This window comes from Pholis gunnellus (genome assembly GCF_910591455.1).
Source record: "Pholis gunnellus genome assembly, chromosome: 11".
NCBI lineage: Eukaryota > Metazoa > Chordata > Actinopteri > Perciformes > Pholidae > Pholis > Pholis gunnellus.
The window spans coordinates 15,739,426-15,758,972 of record NC_136538.1 but is presented as its reverse complement, the minus strand read 5'-3'; the positions used below and the strand labels follow the sequence as shown (position 1 = coordinate 15,758,972).

Genomic DNA, 19,547 nt, shown 5'->3' with positions numbered 1-19,547 from the left:
AAAGAACCAAAGAACATCATTCACGGTTTATCAAGATAATGTGACATGTACACACATTCATGATTCACTGTGAAAGTTATGTAAAGAAACCAGCAGTTCTCCTCAGGTATACCAGAAAACATCACTCATTGTGCTTCATTCCAGGAACTGATGGAATAGATATCTTATAATTGTTTTCTTCGTGACTGTGGGTTACGAAGGAATCTCCGTACCAAGCTGTATCACGGTCTGCTGAAACCTACTGCAGGCATATTTTCTCTGCATTTGTTTATTGTTGACTATAACAGATAATTTAGGAAACCTCGACAGGCTGGCTCAACTCTGAACACGTATTTTGAATGTTGAGATTTTTAAAGAGACAAAGCTGAGGTTCACACTAAACCTCTCTCTGGCAAAAAGAAACGACAGCATATAATAAGCAGGGGAGCACTCTTTGTGTGTGGTCTTAGTAAAAGCAGCGCGAGTCCTCACTGGATTTTATCTGGATTTATTTATTTGGATGTTTGGATGAAAATGTTTTGAAGGAAATGTTTGAAGAGAGCATGGAACAATTTATTTTTAACTTCTTTTCAGTTGATTGTCTCACTTATCAAACCTTAAACTCAACTTGAGGTGAAATAATGTGATCCTGTTGATTGACAGAAAGGTAATCAGCAATTATAATGACAACCTCTTCATCATTAAAGTCATTTCTTGAATGCCAAATATTCCCTAATTACAGCTCTGAGGATTTGTGAGGGCTAAAATGGAAAGACGATTTCTGAAAGAAATGCAAGTCTTGATTTATGTGGTCAAAATAATTATTTTATCATTACGACAAGAAAACAAATCTCTCATTCAGGGGGGTTTTCAAAAAACATCTCAGTCAAACTGCTGTTTTGAAAGCATTTTAATATATAATAGTCATCGACCTTTTTTTACTTTTTTACTTTTACGTTTACTGGGACGTTTGAATATAACAGAGTCAAGTTTTTAGTAACACCTGTGCTTTACCTACCACGACAAGTCAAAATGTCTACTGTGAAAAAGAGCAAATGGGGCCTAAAAAGCCCCATGTTCACTGCACATCAGTTGCTTTTAGCTCTTTGATGATTTGCATATTTGTTAGGAACTACAAGACCCTGCATCTTTAGATCGTTTTGTGGCCGTGTAGACAGGCTCTGTGTCAAACTCTGTGTTAAAGATCTTTATTACGTTGCCCATATGTGAACCTGCAGATGAGGGAGTGTTTGCTGACGAGGCATTAGTACCACATAAAAGGGACATTTAAACAAAGACATAGCAGATCATGTAGAGTATCAACTGAAAAAAAATGAATAACCTACTGATCCGGAATACAAAGCACCCTTTCAGCTGAACTAGACTGTCCCGTGTGACACCACATGGGACAATCACGTCTCCTCCATGGGACACCAGAGAAAAGGGGGAAAAGCTGATGTGTTTGACACTAAATTTAAGACAATCAGTTCCTCACAACATATTCCTCAACTACCGGACAGAAACATATTAACGTATACGTGTTAAGACGGCAATACTGTTGACTCATATGTGCATCATCAGAGACAAACATAACATGTGGCGTTATTTATGGCTGCTCAGCATACACACCTGCATTCAGTGAAAGAGTTGGCATACTCACTAGTGTCTCACATAGCCTCTAGATAAACCCAGATCATTGCAACAGTTTCAGTGCTGAGGAGCAAGCGCAAGTATTCATGTCAGCTATTCGCGAGTTAAAAAGCACAGACGTTAACCCTAACCCTGACTCACAAAGTAATTATCTTCAAACCTCAGCCCTGCAAGATTCATCCACACAAAATGTAAAAAATCCCCATTCCCTGAGGTGTGTAATATTAAACTGCCAAGCATTGATGTTCAAGTCGAGGCAAGATCACGTTTTAATTCACACCTTTCTCCTTGGGGCGAAAGAAAAACACAACTTAAAAAAAATGTAAGATATCTCTCGTCTTCAACAAACCATGAATAAATCCGTCTGTAGGAGTCTATTAAATCCTTTAATGAATCAACTGATGAGAAGAGCTGAATCACAATATGAGTCGACCCTAGTAACAAGGAGTAGCCAAGTAACATTGCTTTGAATGCTCACACACTTTGAACCCCTCCCAAAAGCCCACAAAAGAAATCTTTAACTATTTTACTTCCTTTGAGCACTAACTGTGTGAAACAGTTCAGTTGGATCAACATGTCTCCTTTTAATCCCACTAACACTCCTTTTTTATTTTTTACTATTTCCTATTTTCATGTACGATATTGACATTATTATTAATAATAATATTATAAAGATATATATTTTTTATTCTAGTTTGAATTTTTGTTTAAAAAAAGAAAGTAAAAGAAACAGTATTGTTTGTATAACTATGTATAACTTTTCCAAAACAAGTCAAGAGAGATGACGAAGTCTTGTGGTTTTAGGTATAAAACAACAACGGAATACGGGTTTAAAAATTGAGATTTGTGCTATAACGTGTCAAATCACCAACAACTACAGCTCCCGAGATCCTTTTCGGTAACGCGTAATCAAATTCTGCCCAATCGCTGACTTTGGAGGTTTACTTGAGCCGCAAAAATAAGGAAAACAGGAAGTTCTAACGTCGCGTTCACTGTTTAGTATCTCAGTTATCGTTTTGTGAAAAGTCCCTCGGTTGCTCTCTACTTATTGACGACGCGTCCGTCAACACGTGTGTTTTAGTGTTAGTTTTGTTTTTACGTTCGTCGATGAGACGCTATGTGACTAGCTAGTTAGCGTGACTGTAGCTTATTTACAGGAGATCCACGAGTCCACGTTTCCCCGATGGAGGTCACTCCTAAAGCAGCCAAATTCAAACCGGTGTGTTATTCACCTCTTCACTCAGCGGAGTCAAGCCCCGGTGAACACAAAGAGGAAAAGGTGGGTTGAAGTGCATACGTCAACATAAACGTTATACTGAATTGAAATTGATGAAACACAATCTGGCACATCTGCTGTTATCACACTGTGTCATCGATGCACTGACATCTCCGCAGCATCACCAGCAGCTGAGTTCCTCGCTGAAGGCGAGGCTGAAGAGATCGAGGCGCTCCTTCACCTCGCCCTTCTTCTCTGTGGCAAAACGCCTTTGTGTCGACGACAAGGAGGAGGATGGCCAACAAGTTTCAGCAGAGACGGCTAATAAGCCTCCGCTGATCGTGCCAGATGTTGATGTAAACAGAAATGAGGAGAAACCAGGGAGTGAACGGTTTTCTGGACCCATTCCCAAGCAAACACATCCTCCCTCGAAAGACTTTACACAACAACGAGACGAGCTGAGGAAGGAGGTCAAAGACAAGATGGAGACTCTGCGCAGGCTCAAGATGGTTAAAATGTACAGGAACAAGGTACCGGCGACCTTTTAACCTGTCTGGGTTTGCTCCTAACATGAACATTTGGATTTATTTTGCTTAACTTGGTCATTTGATATGACTTATTCCCCGTCTCTCTCTCTCTCTCTCTCTCTCCCCCTAGAATGATTTAACACAGCTCCAGACCTTGATTGACAAGTGGAGGAGTTGTGCTCAGGCTGCACTGTATGAGCTCCAGTCAGATGTCATCATAGAAGGACGGAAGGCCAACCTGTCGGAGGTCATCAACCTCTTTGGTCTGGAGGATGGCATTCTGCACTTTGACCGCACTGAAGAGGACTTCACTACCTAAACAAAAAACCCACGCTTTAAAACCATCACCTGAGGTGTTAACCGTTTTATTTGTTGCTGCTATTACACTCTGATTCACAGCTACATTGTAAATGCAATGCTACGTTTACTTGGTGTAACTAGGATTGTGTTATCGGTTGAAGAGAAGGCCTTGCTCAGTTGTATTTCAGCTGATCTATTGAAGGAAAGTTCTTCATCCTCAGACGCTCGACTTCGGCCCAGAGGAAAGCCATTTCATCCTCCTGCGCTCTGGCAAGGTCCTCCAAGTTCTTCCTGTGAAGGATTTCCTGGTAGCGCTCCTCTGTTTTAGCTGCCTGGTTGTCCTCTGAAGCTAAACACCAAACGGGTCACATTGTGAGTCAGAAGAGGCTCTAAAATCCCCCTTTTGCAGCTGAAATGTTTGTTTCCTTACCTGTTGCTTCATAGATGTGTGTCCTCTCTGCCACAGTCACAGTCATATCAGGCAGCTGCTGTTCCACAGTCGTGTTCTTCTCGGCTTTCTGTGCTGCCTGCTTGTTCAGCTGTTCAATGATTTTAATGCGCTGCCCCACACTTTTTAAATGAGCCTAAAAGGAGAACATCATATGTATATTAATTTAACAGTCAGTTAATGGGGAAAGTACACAACGCCGACATGATTGATGAGCTCAAATTGTTTCTTTTTTCTGTTACCTTTTCCTGAAAAGCTATATTTTTCTCCAGGATGGCAACTTGCTTGATCACATGTCTGTCTCGATCTGTCTCTTTGAGATACTGGGAAAGAAAGAAAAGGGAATAACCAACTTCAATAAAGTGACTGAAAAAGCAAAAAGAATGTGATTTTTTTTTTTTTATTATTCAGTGTCTACTCTAGATCTTTTGACAACAGCGCTGGCAAAAAATGGCTTATCGTAAAATGTTATGGATCATTCAGGATGGATTTGGTTATATTCAGAATATTTTCCTCTCGCGGTTTCAGGGTCCTAAACAATGAGAGGAAGCTGCCCGCCACAGTAGAGCTATACCTGAAACCGTTGGCAGAGGAAACATTCAGGCCTGAAGACATGTTTGGTGTGTGTGCTACGCTCATCGACTCATCGAAAAAAAGATGATGGATGACTCATTTGTTCTTTGTATTATTTTTTTTATTGCTCCCTATTATTTTTCTACGTCACAAACTCGTGAAAAAACTTGTTTTATAGCATGTATGAAGGGGTTAACGGATTTCAACGGGGAACAAAGTGTGCCAGCTTTTGTTGTTCGTCTTTGATTAAACTGCCTGTTCGTGTCGTATATTAAACCAGTCTCCACCTTTTGGGTAACAGTTTTAAGAAAGAAAAAGAAACAGGGTGGGGAGCTCGCGTGAATACGGTGTGTCTGTGTCAACAAAACGCCCTCCATCTGTACTCGGGGATGGTAACAATTTTCTGCTTGCATAACATCTGAAGCTGCCAAAACCCAAATACCTGCCTTGATATCAACGACTGAGGTTTGGCCAGAAATGCTGAAGGGGTTAAAGTGTCAACATAAATGCCGACACGTCATTTACATTTGGAGCAGATGCTGAACTTTTTTGAAAACATTTGACATATAATTCCCATGAATTATGTGCAAGGTGAACTCTATCCAGTAGCATTATTCCTCCTAAAGTGTTGCTTTGCGCATATTTCCTTATCGAGGCCAAGACAGTATTTCAGAATAAAAGATATCCCGGTCCTTGAGAAAAGAGTGCTGCGTCACACTATTTCAGTATCCTGATACCACTCACATTCTTTTGGTCCTCAGAGAGTCGTAACATCTGGATGTCCCTCGCCTTGGTGTTGAGGTCCTCTATCTGCATCCCCATCTTCCTGTGCTCCCACTGCAGCTGGATGATGCCCTTACGGAAGTCTTTGCACTTCACCATGGAGGCTATCTTCTGCTTTCCCATGTTCTACATCACAGAGATGATAATCATTTGACGGACACAGGCATTTACCACCAATGTATCTGATCAGCACTGGAAATTATTGTAATTAAGTACAAAACACAGATGCAATCATGACCCCTTGTATATTTGTGTATATAGTAGATCTATCATAAGAAAATGAATTGCTTATCCTTGTTTTGCAATAAGAGTGTCTGTGTCTGGTGGTCTAGGCTGACCCTGATCGTTGTGTTGGGTTTCTCCACCACACTCCTGTCGAAAAGTGCAGAGTCGGTGTAGTCAGCTGTCAGGTCTGTGGTGGACACCTCCACCTGGCCCTGTTTGAGCAGGACCTGGACCATGATGTCCGTCAGGAAGCGGTTCTTCTCCCCGTGCAGACTAGAAGGGAGGAGGATGACAAAAAACACAAGAGGATCACTCTTCCATAGAGGCATAGAACAAATCATATTTACTTTTGAATATATATACATATATATATATATATATATATGTATATATACAGGTTACAGAGAATGAGACACATTCTCAAATGTAAGACTTGACTAAATTAAGACTTGAAAGTCATACCTTTCAAGACCGTCAGAGAGATCTTTTATTTCCTGTTGAGCGGCGCTGTCCTCATCTGTCCTCTTCTGAAGCAACGCCTGCATCTCAGCAAGAGTCAAAGCTTTAACTTTTACCTGAAAAGGACGTGTCAAACACTGAGTGGGCACTTCCACACATGATAGTGATACGATCAATTCATTAGTGCAATTAAAACGATTTCAGTTGGTCAACAGACTATGAAATGCTATAGTAATTGAATGTTTGTAGCTCGTCTGTATATCCAATCTTTAACCCGTCCATGTCCTCACGTTACCTTTTGCTCATTCTCTACTTTTGTTCTGCGGACAAGACAAAACCTCTCCCAGATTTCTATTTTCATGCCTTCTGGTGCGTTCTCCAGAGCGTCCAGCTCATCCATGGCCGTCAGCATTTTGACCAGCTCATCGGGAGCCAGAGAACCGCACAGAGGCTGCTCTTTAAACAGGTTGGAGTTGTTGTCGGCCTGGGTCCCCATCTTTTGCACCCTGAGGCATAAAAGACAGTGTGCAGCAACTGAGCAGCTAATTTACATAGTACATTGTGGATATCAAGGTAAGCAAGTGTTACAAACCTGGGTCGACACTTGAATAACTTATAAAGGCGATCGATCGCAGGGCTTCGCACATCAGAGAACTCCTTTCTGAATTCTTTGTCAAGAACCTTGGGAGAAATGGATGGACATTATGTATTTCGCGCCATCACTTACAGACCAAATTATGTCAGTATTTTACCAGCTGGCTTACTTTGTCCTCGGCTACAGCGCTGTCATAGGACTCTTGAGACAACTCTAGTTCTTCTTCACATCGCTTGACCTCCTCCTTAATTTCCTCCTGTCAAAAAAAACACGGGTCAATAAGACGACAGCAGCAATTGAGATAAATGGTGTCTGACAGCCTTGAAATGAGCAGGTTAGCTCTTGCAGAACACACCTGACTGATGGAAAGATATTATATTAGAATTTGGAAGAACATCGCTGCCATTAACTGAGGTATGTCACAAATAACAGAAACTGAATCTGGTAGTCATAAATTCTTTCAGCATTACTGTCTATGAGTGTTCTGACCTTGTATGCCAACTTTTGTTCAAGTTTGAGCTTGAGCTCCAGCTCTCGATTTCTCATCTCGTCTTCTACGAGTACTGAATACACGAGATAAGTAATCTTGAGCTCTTCCTGTAAAATACATCAAAAACAACTTTAATAAGCAGGATTTTTTTTCTTAAGGTGTCACATCCACGATATATCATATATCATGATTAACTTAAGGAGGGAACCACAATGAGAACAGAGAAAAAGGAAACAAAGGAATCAATGTGCTTCAGATTGGCTTCATGTGTCCGTGTTATGAGTACATGTGTCACATACATGTACTGCATGTGTGAGTGTGTGTGTGTGTGTGAGAAGGCTCACCTGATAAATAGCCATTTCGCATTTCACTTTCTTCTCAAACAGCTTTGTCAAAGTTTCATCAAACCTTTTGGTTGCATCCTGTTTGGACTCCTGTAGTTTTTTCATTTCAGTTTCCATTGACTGTAATTACAGAGTTCACAGGTGATTTGTATCGATCACTGATCAGAGGTTTATCGTATTACTTTTTGTCACATTTATATAATACCTTTTTGTATTTCTCCTTCTCCTCACTGAGGTCTTTGGTTTTCTTTTCGTACTCTTTACAGACTTTTTTCTCCTCCTCGCTCCACTCATTGTCAGGTTTGATCAAAACAAACTCAGGCGGAGGTATTTCCTGTGGATTTAATTCAAAAGAAACTATGTGCACTTCATGCTGATTTGTCTAATCCAACTGACACTGCCTAGAAACATATTCATGTAAAAAAAAAAAAGACATAATATGCTTAAAGGGCGAGATTTCTTGTGTGAGTATTAAGTATTTCATTTTGGGTGCAGTGAGATGTAGTGTTTTGTGTACGTCATAAGAAATGACTGCAGGAGGGAGGGAAGAGTTTTCTTCTACTCTTTCTCTCCCACAAAGTCAAAACATGTTTTGCGTTAACTCTTGCATACTCTGTGATTTATATATGTAACAAATCATCATTTAATAATGAAATAAAGATCCAAGAAACTAACTTTAAATTAGGGTTGCTACTAACAAATAGCTTCATAGATTAATTGTGTATTCTATCAAATGTTAGAAACGTGCAAAATAAAATGCCCATCATAGTTGCCAACACCCCAAAAAGAGGTCTTGTTTTATTGCACCAATAGTCCAAAAAGACCAAAGATAGTCAGCTTATGTCATATATGACAAAGAAAGGCATCAAATCGTCCCAGTAAAGAAGCTGAAACCAGAGTTTGCCATTCTTGCTTTAAAATGACTAAAAACAATTAACTGATTATCAAAATAGTTGCCTATTATCTGCCAACTGACTAGATTCTCAAAGGAAAAAATGTCCACAACTTGTTTATTATTATATATGAAACAATAAATTGGGATCAATCTGTTACATAATTTGAATATTTTGACCCACCATTTTCAAGATGTCCTTTTTTCTCACTTCTCGCACTCCGTCCATCATGTCATCGAGAGCCCTGTCTCTGACATTATCCCCCTGCAATAGAAAGATCAGTCAATGTGAAGGAACTGAACTACTTCTATATATGACTTTCTGTGTAATGCTGTACATCACATGAAGATATAATATTCATATATTTAATTTATTTATGAAATTAAAGTAAAGCACTGTTAAATTTACTCTTACTGTTGCCGATAATAATTACAGAAGCGTTCTCCATACATGGAAGTATGTAAAGAATTTGTCGATAGCAACAAACGAGCTGAAAAGCAAAAACACATTTATTGTTGCCGCATACTTTGGCAGCCAAAAGTGTTTGCTCTTCCAAGTTCTTCCTCTCCTCCTCCTTCTCCTTCTGTTCTGGGGTGAGGTACTTTTCTGCTTTTATCTGTAAGTGGGACAAAAGTGCATATCTCTCTGTGAAAAAGCATCTCATGCAATAAAGACCACACAATACTATTTTATGTTTCAGTGACAAAAACAAACGAACCACTAAGTGGCTCAACATGTATTTGTTTGTTGAACTTAATGTGAACTTTGTGAACTGTTTAGATCCCGAGGAGGTGAGTAACCTCCGAGTCGTCCACAGCGGGCAGACCCTCTGGCTGCTCGCTGATGGTCAGGCCGGGCTCCCGCAGCTCCTCGCTCATGTCCAGCTCCAGCATGATCTCCCTGATCTGTCGGTCCCCGTCCTTCCCACGGTTCAGCTCCTGCTCCTTTTGCTGGTACGCGGCCTCAAAGTCAGCGTTGAAAGCCGTCTTGATGCGATAAATCACATCCTGCATTCGGAGTTGAGTGAAATTCAGCAAAGAAAAGAAATTGCAATTTTGATCGTGATATTGAAGTGCTCTTTATTTCATTTTCTATTTCTATTATTTTGTGTGTGTTTTTAATACTCTTTGGGAGAAGTATTTTGCATTATAAAAGGTTCCCACCTGCAGCAGAACTATCTGGTTGATCCTCTGTTCTGGGGTTTGCAGGCAGAACTGATCGTAAATATAAGGATTTGAACATCCTAACTGAGCGGAGCAACTTCCCATTATAGCAGCGCTCTCTGCGTCGTGGCCTTCCTTCCCCTGCTCTGCCTCCTTCACAGGGGTGGTGTTGGAACTTTGCTGTAGCCCGCTCTGCTGCAGCTGAAAGGTGGGGACAAATGCTTTGAATGAGAGGGCTGAAAAAAATGTTGAGGAGAGAATCGGTGGCCACTAGATTATAAACTTTATCCCAAGAATATTGCAGTGAAGGAAGCGATCCTAACAACTATCTCTCAGCCACACAGCCATAAATCTAGAGAAATTTCAACACTGGCGGACTGGCACGTATTCAAGCATTTGAAAAAGTTACAGCAGTGAAAGGTCAGACGTAGGACTGTGCATTCAAAGCATCAAATTATTTTCCAGATGTAAACCTGATTTGACTTGAATGGTTTTAGCCATAAAATGTATTTCCATAGCGTGAAAACCTGCATACTGAGGAGGTTGCACGATTGCACGGTGCCTTTCTGTTTCACATTATAAACAGTAAACATATCTAATCTATTCCAACTCATCACACGTGCTTCTCGATACGACGTTGAGCTAACAAGAATCTAAACCACAGAACGCTGAGGCCTGTGGGCCAGTTAAACTTACGGTGCAAGCAGCCATTTCAATCTTCCTCATGTTCTGGACCCTGTGAAGGTCCTCCAACTCTTTGTCGGTTCGCTCTTTCAGAGGATAGTTCTTCACCTGTTGTTCTGAGTAAAAGGCCTGTGGCAGACAGCCAGAAGTGATTTAGATTTCTTAGTACAGATCATACAATTCTGTGATAACTACGAAAATGCAACACTTCTCTGAGCTTGTTCCTCGGCCATCTTACCTTAACGGCTTTGCCTTTGACCATCTTGGAATCACAGCATTCTCTTCTTAGGACATCACTGACGTAACGTTTTGCTAAAATCTCCATCTCGATTTCATTTCTCACCTACAATGTGACTGCGTTAAGAATCTCTTCCACCGTCATTGATCACTACTGTCATTGAGTTCATGTTTGTGTGCGTGCATTACCCGAGCAACTTCCTGCTCCACCGTGGCCTCCAGTCTCTTCTGCTCCTCAACATCCAGGTTGAACTCGTGTTGTTCCAGACGCTCGATGTCTGTGAGGTTCTCATTTTCGCGCATCATCTCCTGGATCTGCAACACGGAATAAACGGTTTATTCCTCATATTATTTGTTAGACAAACTTTCTCTGAAAATGTAAACAACCGTCTGTGAATTGTTTCGTAATTGTGCAATTATCTTTATTAATATAACCCGAACCCTAAATAGTGGATTGGACTGTTAATACATTACTACAAATATAACTGATTTTTTGAATTTGTATTTATGATGGACTTAAAGCATACAGTATTTGTATATCCTAGAAAACAATTGAACTAAATTGAATAATACATGAATAAATACTCTACTATCAAACCATGCCAAGGGATCCAATGGTCCAAGAACATTTGACCTATTTTGAACGTTCTACCATTTTAATTTGTACTTTAATATTTATTCATTCATGTATTTACTAACAGAATTCCACATACAGTTTTTATCCTTTAGCTTATGATTGCTTTAGCTTTGTGATGTTGTTCCTCTTTCATTTACTGTGTGTGTGTGTGTGTGTGTGTGTGTGTGTGTGTGTGTGTGTGTGTGTGTGTGTGTGTGTCGCCCTGGTGAGCCGCAGCGCGTAATTACAGGGATGGTTCTCATTGAATTAAAAAGCACTTATCGGACATGTCTAATGATATAGTACTTAGGCTTACATGGACTGTGATGTGTTGTTTAAAGTTTCTCATGACATGTTCCCTGCTCAAGAACCTCAGTTTTCTCTTAAGGGAAGATTTAAATGAACAAATATGTAATAAAACTCACTTACATCGTCACGTAATTCTTTGATGGCTTTCCTCATGCTTTTCTTTGTCTCAGAATATTGCTCATTGTCTTCTTTTATAACCTGCTCAAAATATACGGATGGAAAACAAATGAGAAATGTATTGAATATTAGTTAGTATTAAAGTGTGTACACGTATGTCAACTCACAACACATTCCCATTTTCCTACAGTAAGTAAACCTAACTTGCAAACAAACAGCATAATGATAATTAATTTTACAACACGGGGAAAAAATATTACTTCTATTCCCCAGAACACACGAGATTAGAGAGCATGTCGTAGCATAAAAGCAGGCTTTAAATCGCCTCTACCCGTTTTTCCCATGTGTGAATTCAATTCAATTCAAAGCCTGCCACACCTTCAGTGTCAATATATTGTTATCGAAGCTTTGTCAAGATGACAAAGTACTTAACATTTGTTTACAAATGCTTATCTGCTTTACAGCGCCTTATCAATTGCTAAATGGTTTACTGCTAACTCTATAATACGTGGCGATAAATCAAGCTGTTGCACAGAGAAACTGTGCCAAAAGCAACACAGCTAGATACCTCACAGAGGTGCAAAGGACTCTTTCGAACATTCTCCACCTGCAACGGCTGAAGTACCGTAACATAGTTATCCACATCTCATGACACAACCACAAATATGTAGGCATGTTAAGTCACTGACCGCCTCTCGCCTGCTTTCCAGCCAGGTGGGGTGTGAAGGTGGTGCAGACAACAGGCTGTTATAACTCTCATCCTGCTCCGTCACATCCACAGTATCTGCTCCACCGCTGGCCTATACAGAGTGGTAGCACATGTAAAAATACAGATACAGATGAATAAAAACATTTGCTTTGACACATTGCTTAACCTTTAATCTATTAATGAACGAGGGCTTTGCATGTATGATAAATTACATTTAATATCTATGGTTTTGTGTAATATTCATAACAGATTTATACCACGATGCTTTCATTAAGACCACAAAGTGTTCAAACAATTCACATTTATCATTATAGTCTTTAGATTTACTGGGATGCCTCACACTGTTATCACCTACAGCACCAACATAATCTGCGTCCTAGTAAAGTCTGTCATACAATGTACTTTAGGGACGCATTGATTCAGTTTCATAACCGTTATGGAGGTTGTAGTTTGTGTTGTGTTGTACTGAGAGGTGTTTATATGTTAACTTATCCTGAAGGTAGGATTTATTGCAGGGCTGTTGAATGAAACAGCATTAGTTTTAGCATGTGAGTGTATGTTCTGCAATTGCAGTGAACTGTTTGGAGTTTCAAAGGCAACTAACATCATTATAGACAGTACACTGTTGTGTAGTACTACTAATTTACTGCTAAAACAGAATAGGATATCATTTACCTCACTTTCCTCTGGTTTTACTGTCCCTTGGCCCCACTCAGGCAAATCAATGAGGACAGGATTCTCAGTGTTGAATATGGTCTTCAAGAAACGATTCATAGACCGACTCCTCGCTTCATTCACCTTCCCAGCATCCGTGCCTTTAATTCTGTACGGAGCCATGGAAAGCACAAGGTATACACAATAAGAGAGCAGATGTATGGAGATAATGATGGCCAGTTGATGCATAAATCCAAATAAAATTAGAAATAAAATGATATGATCTTTCAAAAACGACTCATGCTGTCTATAAATGGAAATAAAGTGAATTGTAGAGTTCAAGGCCTTAATAATTATTTTCACATTAAGTAGCCATTTTGTGTTTGTAATACAACCATGAATAATCAAGTGTAAGAGTAGAATAACCTTAACGGCTAAGGCTGATAATATTATACATTCTTATTATCTACAAATCCCATGAAATGTGTCACAGTTAAATTAGTTTGTCTCTCTATAATTTCAGACTTCCCTACCTCGCCTGTGGCACTGTGCACCAAGCCCATTTGTTTCTACTGAAGACGTACATTTTTAAAAACTTTAAAAATATATAGTTTCATTTTTTTTAAAGGTTTTGAAGCTATTTCATAAAACTGGTGGGCACTGTCTTTTTTGTATGAATGTTACTCAAACGCAAGTAAGTTGTGCTTTAATTGAGGACTATTTTCAGCTGTGCTATTTGGTGCGCTGGTGAGTATTCGTGTCAGCAGGAGCGTGTATCAAAATAAAAATAAATAAATCACGGTGCCTGTGTTGATCGTAACGAAGGAGCAGGTCAGAGATGTGTAAAGCTGCGACTCAGTGGTGTGTTTTCAATAGTTTTGGGGCAAAATGGATCTTAATGGCACAGAGGAATAAGCTACTGTCAGGCTTTGGCTACAGAGACACTACTTGTACTTCTCAATTAATTGTTGGTTTTGGTCTTTTCGTGGGATTTGTAAAAAAAAAGAAAAATCCTATTTCTGGAAGATTAAAATAGTTTTCCTACAAGTAGAAACTGCTGTGGAAAAGAAAAAGATCTTTAAACTTCAAAACAAAAGCGTGCAGGGGCGAGCGGAGGAGGCGGACGTGGAATGTGATCTTATTCAGTGGTGAGAGTTGGCTGTGAACTTTATTGGATCTTTGTTTTCCTGCAGATTATGATCAGGATCCCCCTTGACCCACCACTTCGCTTGTGTTTATTTTGCTTTCCCCGAGGCCAACGCTAAGAGAGGAAAAATACAGTTTCAAATGCACTCTATCAAACAGCATAAGAGCGGCATCACGACTGCGAGCAACAGTTCCCTCTGCTGTTCACAGCTGTGCATTATGTAAGCATGACAGACTGCTTGCTGGTTTACCTGAGATCAGTGCACACAAGAGAGCCATCTTTAAAGCCAGCCGTGAGGAGTGTCTGGCTGTCTGCAGAAAAGGTCACGCTCCGAACTCCTCCCAGACGACATGAATGACATTGCAGTTCAATGTGCCGCTCCTATGGGTGCGACAGCAGCATTGTAATACACACCACAGATAATAGAAACAAGATTCAAAAGTCGACAAGGAGTAATTAAGACTAAATAAAAGGAGCTCCTACCATGGAAGCCGTATCTCGGAGAAGTAGGAGGCCATCTCGGCCCACGGAAGCCAGCCATGACTGATGAGGAGACAGACTGAGAGAGGCAGGGCCCAGAGGGTGACCCCTCACTTCCTGCTCTGGTTTGAGCTGGACCGCCTGTTCACTGGAGAGGCCGTCTGTGTCCTGGGCAGAATAATCAGGGAGCAGGATAATGTGTTGATGACTGGCAAAATAAAATAGTAGTTTACTATGATTGTATCAATGATATTTCAGGTGGATGAAGACATCATAATAATCTGTCACATTAGGCAGCAGTGAACCTGGGGAAGCTCAAATCGCTGAAGGCTTTTCCTCTTTTGGCAGTAAGCAAAGATCTCACTGAGTCCCAGAACACAGGACTCAAGAGGATGAGGCACTTCGTATCTGGACACTTTGAGGACGAGAGTAGACAGACAACCATGTCGGTCTACACAGTCTGGACCTGCAGGTCAGCAAAGGCACGTCATCAATGTGTTGAAAATAATGAATTGGAAACAGTCAAAGCTTATTACCAAAGTCATTGCCATTGGTGATTTTACCTATTGTGTAGACAGCGCCTTAAAATACACTACGGACATATTATTAGTCCTATAACTCACAATGCTCTTCTGCAGCCACACGTTAGAACTAATGTTTGCACTTTCCTCTCGAGACCCGTCTGTCTCGTGGTCTTTCTTGCTCAACAGGCTGCATAAGCTTTGGGTGTGGTTTTGTAAACCACTCAGTCGTTTTTCCTCTCTTTTAAACAGTGTGTCGGTGACAACACGTCTAAACAATTGGATACAAATGTCCAGTTGAGTATTATTAATGGGTTCCGCTAATGTCTCTGGCTGTGGTTGTCTCTTTGGAAACAAACGGTAGTCCACTGTCAGAGCATTCCCATGGATGAATTATGAGACTCCCGGCCTTTAAACGAGAAGAACAAAAGGCAAGAGAAAGTATCGGAAAGTGCATCGCCATTACTTACTGCTGAAGTCCTGCTTACTGACAGGAGATTATTCATTAATCGCCGGTTGCAAAGTAAATTATGTTCAATGTTCCATCGTATCTTTCATCTTTGATACTGTCCCCACCAGACTGTTCAGAGAGGTAATGGGTATTAACAGCTCTCTCTCTCTCCTCGGTACTACATTATCATATGAGGGTCAACCAGTGCTGACTTAAAAAACAACGTCTGACCAATTATCCAAAATTCCCCTAATTAAAGAACAATATAGAGAATGACTAGGGAATGAATCCACTATATCAGTGCTGTACCTGAAAGTTCCCTGGTAGGCAAAGAGAGCACCGTGAGCTCCTGTCCTGTGCACGCAAGAACTTTCACCTGCTTGCTGTCTCTGATGCACTGAGTGGAAAGCGACAAAACGGGTCCGGGAACAACTGGAAAATGCCAAAAGGTGCAGGTGAGCTTGATCTTGCTTCTAGTTGAAGTGTTACAGTAATAGGGCAATTCTTTTCTATATATACATTGTAAGATAAAATGATAAAAGTAACATGTCTAATCAACAAAATAAGGAGTATACCTGTGTATCCTATGACTGAAAACGTCTTTGATGGCCTTGCGTCTAGTACATAGATGTATGAATCTGAGGCACCTGTGAGAAGGTAGTGCCCCTCTTGATCAAAACTGTAAAAGCACAAACACACACACACACACACACTGATATACAGTATATAAACACAATTCATTTAATATGACAATTTAATTTGCTTTGCTGACTAGAAGTGGAGCAGTTGTCCTCTCAGGGTTTTATGGGTAGAGATAACTCACGCCTCTACTTGGTAAATGTATGATGCGTATAAGACTTTGTTAGTGTTAAACTGAAACTCTGTGGCATCACAGGGATAGAAGATACATACACTAGTTGATCTACAGGAGTGTGGTAGAGATGAACCCGGTGCACCAGGCGAGGTTGCTGCTGCCTGTTCAGGTCAACGAAGAGGACATTCCCTGAAGCCGTTCCAACAGCTGCGTATTGTGCAACAGGACAGCAGGCCAGACTTGTCACCTATAAGCAGACACAGATTACAAGCTTTAACTTTACTTCTATTCCGTTTAATTTCACTCTTACAATTTCAGAACAGGTGTATTAATGTGGCACCGCTGATATGTTCTGATTGTTCATAATTGGGACTCTGACCTCAGCTTGAAGAGACAGGGAACCAAGACAAACGCCATCTGCAGACCACAGCTGCAGTGCTCCAGAATCCATCACCGACTGCAATCAGCACAAAAACACAAACATCCCCAGTGACTTAAGAGACATTGACCCAAATTACACATGCCATCATGAGACACTGTCATTCTTGAGTAAGACAAGTGATTTACCACACAGATGTTTTTGTCAGTGTGTGACAAAACTGCTGCCACAAAGTTGCCGCTGAGAACATCCGGGAGTTTCACAATCTCGTCAGACCGGGATGAGTTTAACACATAGATTTGACCCTGAGGAACAAGAAGCCTGTTATGTTCTTATCATCTATTTTCTTTTTACTGTATTAGACGAAAAAAAGTAATGTTTCATAGCCAGGGGAGTACATAACAGTTGTGACAGGTCCTTCTAACAAAGAACATTTCAAAATAAAAGTCAAGGCAATAGAATGAGCGTATGATTTCCTCCTGTCTGACTTCTGGAGGGAGACTGTTACTGTTACGTTAAAAGACAAGACGCCAGAGTTTAATTTTAAGTTTTGATGACTTGGCGTTATGTAACCTCCTCAGTCCGGCAATGACTTTGCATTATTTTTCCTTTGTCACAAAGCTAACAGTTCAGGTTTGTTAAAGGAGTGTATTGAACTGAGTCCAAACAGACACCAACTCCTTTTTAACTTGAGTAATTATCTGTACCACTGAATGTAATTATATATTTTCTCTCAGTTACATGTTATTATCTAATTAAATGTTATGTGACTTTATGTACAATAAGCCACACTGAGGTACAATTCCAGTACTTACTGTATTAGTCGTAAAGAGCACTGTTTCATAGTCAGGGGAGTACATCACAGTTGTGACAGGTTCTTCTAATTTCCACGTTTGTGTGATGTTAATCTGAGTCACTTTGAATTCCAGACAGTGCACCACACCCTCCTGTGAAACATGCATTTTAAGGTGCTTTTAAATTTGAGAAATTGAGAATTCCCCATGGCTGAAATGGCAAATCACACCACAGATTGGCAGAAGAGTTTGGAACGTGTCGCACTCATGGGCCCGTACCTTTCCTACAGCAATCAAACCATTCCGGGCAAGGGTTAAACCTCGAAAGTTGCTCTGTCTGAGTTCACGGATGGCATCAGAAGCTGAACAAAAATGAAGCACAAATCAAATGCAAATTGTCTTTTCTGTTGCAAGGCAATACAATGACTATTAAAATATCTGCCAAGTCCCAGTGTGTGTGTGTGTGTTTGTTTACTTGCGGGGTTGAAGATGACTGCGACAGAGAGGCTCTCTGGGTCAACAAGGAGCAGAAAGCCTTCCACACAGCCCACAAAAAGCTTGGATGTGGGTGTCCAGCAGATGGCACAAGGAGTTAGTCTGGCTTTGGTGCAGAGTTTAGTCTGCGTGTAAACACATGTGGAGTTGTGTAGCAGTCTTTGTTTTTGTGCAAACATATTAAAAAAAGTGGTGAAAGTGTATTGGATTGGTGTATTTGTGTATAAATGACAATACCACAATGCGTTCTGCCTTGTCTCCCTTGAGCCCTGAGATAGCTGATGGAGGCATCTCAAGACTGAAATAGGGCAGTGTGTCGCTGACAGTATGAGAGGTGCGCACCAATCTCTCAACAAAGACGCCATCAGTTGTTGGAAGCTCTATCACCCTGCAATGCAACAAATATGACATACGCAGGTAATGTTTGTTAATTTATCAGTTACATCACATGCAATGCTACCACACCCAGGTCTGCTTCACCTTGGCTTCAGGACATGACAGCTGGCACTCTTCTCAATACTCCAGACAGTGAGGGACGTACTGCCCAACGCACAGAGCTTGAGCCAATTCCGAGGGTCGAACACCAAAGAAGTGACATCCTGCCCAGCGTGTGGTTGTGTACAAATTGGCTCCGCGTTTTCCCAGTTCCTGCATCACACCGGTCATAATTACAGTAACAGAGCTGCTCAGACCTAAATAAACATAAATGAAAAATCTGGAATGCACGATATATAAAGTGGTGTGCGGCTTCTTTCAATGGCTTACCACACTGTTATGGTGTGATCTGGCAGAGATGAACAACAGCCCAAATAAGGACCACCAGTACTTAGTGTAAGAGATGTGTAGTCCAGTTGTGCTGCGCCTAGAATAAAGAAAATAGCCTAAATGTAGGATGGATGCATACATACAAACAAACAGTAAGAACTCAAGACATCTTGGACGAAAATGACCGTTAAATCATAAATAAAAACCTTCCAGTTGGAATATTATGGCATTTGCATAGATAATGATCTCTGCTGGGAGACAATATCTCACCTTTTAGTTCATTCTTCAACTGTAACTCAGGAAAAGTGTACACAAATATAGACGGGGAGAGCTTTTCCTCTGAGAAAGCAAAGGTCCCATTGTTGCCATTGGCTGTCAATGTACCAACTCCTCTTCCAGGACTCTGGAGCACATTTAGCTTTTTTGTCTCCAGGTTGAGGAAACAGATATTAATCCCACAAGTGTAACAAACTGTTTCATTATCTACAAACTCGATACTCTTGTTTGTAAAGCCTCGTATCCACCTAGAGGGAGTAAAACACAGGATATACAAAATGTGGTTGAGATAAAACTGTGATAAAAACGGTACATTAAGAAAAATAGATATGTGTATTTATAACAGCAACATACCTGACTTCTAAACTTCCAATGTCATCCATTTTATGCCAACAATAAAACTACACACAGTGAAATTAAACACTTTCTTTTTCCATCAACACAACCGACAAAA

The 19,547-nt window shown here is 40.5% G+C and overlaps 2 protein-coding genes across 2 annotated transcripts; one reads left to right on the top strand and one right to left on the bottom strand.

Moving 5' to 3' along the window:
- Window positions 1-2,723: 2,723 nt before the first annotated feature.
- sfr1 (SWI5-dependent homologous recombination repair protein 1) lies at window positions 2,724-3,838 on the top strand. Its single transcript, XM_079168421.1, has 3 exons — window positions 2,724-2,908; window positions 3,025-3,375; window positions 3,503-3,838. The coding sequence occupies exons 1-3, from the start codon at window positions 2,813-2,815 to the stop codon at window positions 3,689-3,691; spliced, it is 636 nt and encodes a 211-aa protein (XP_079024547.1). The 5' UTR covers window positions 2,724-2,812; the 3' UTR covers window positions 3,692-3,838.
- cfap43 (cilia and flagella associated protein 43) lies at window positions 3,689-19,476 on the bottom strand (the record flags this gene model as incomplete). Its single annotated transcript, XM_079168420.1, has 38 exons — window positions 3,689-4,021; window positions 4,103-4,256; window positions 4,363-4,443; window positions 5,438-5,602; window positions 5,815-5,974; window positions 6,164-6,276; window positions 6,456-6,666; window positions 6,753-6,841; window positions 6,925-7,011; window positions 7,245-7,352; window positions 7,590-7,709; window positions 7,795-7,923; window positions 8,666-8,746; window positions 9,009-9,098; window positions 9,283-9,489; window positions 9,646-9,840; window positions 10,321-10,458; window positions 10,568-10,672; window positions 10,756-10,881; window positions 11,612-11,689; window positions 12,298-12,408; window positions 12,993-13,140; window positions 14,369-14,499; window positions 14,602-14,766; window positions 14,904-15,064; window positions 15,880-16,002; window positions 16,146-16,249; window positions 16,483-16,631; window positions 16,764-16,841; window positions 16,952-17,068; window positions 17,579-17,710; window positions 17,837-17,919; window positions 18,033-18,177; window positions 18,290-18,440; window positions 18,533-18,700; window positions 18,818-18,914; window positions 19,088-19,341; window positions 19,448-19,476. The coding sequence occupies 38 exons, from the start codon at window positions 19,474-19,476 to the stop codon at window positions 3,846-3,848; spliced, it is 4,959 nt and encodes a 1,652-aa protein (XP_079024546.1). The 3' UTR covers window positions 3,689-3,845.
- Window positions 19,477-19,547: the final 71 nt, after the last annotated feature.

What these genes read in the sequence shown, in the direction of transcription:
- sfr1 (XM_079168421.1), top strand. Translation starts at nt 2,813, where the DNA reads ATGGAGGTCACTCCTAAAGCAGCCAAATTCAAACCGGTGTGTTATTCA. An exon ending in GTGAACACAAAGAGGAAAAG is followed by an intron (nt 2,909 to 3,024) that starts GTGGGTTGAAGT and finishes ACATCTCCGCAG; the next exon opens with CATCACCAGCAGCTGAGTTC. An exon ending in TTAAAATGTACAGGAACAAG is followed by an intron (nt 3,376 to 3,502) that starts GTACCGGCGACC and finishes CTCTCCCCCTAG; the next exon opens with AATGATTTAACACAGCTCCA.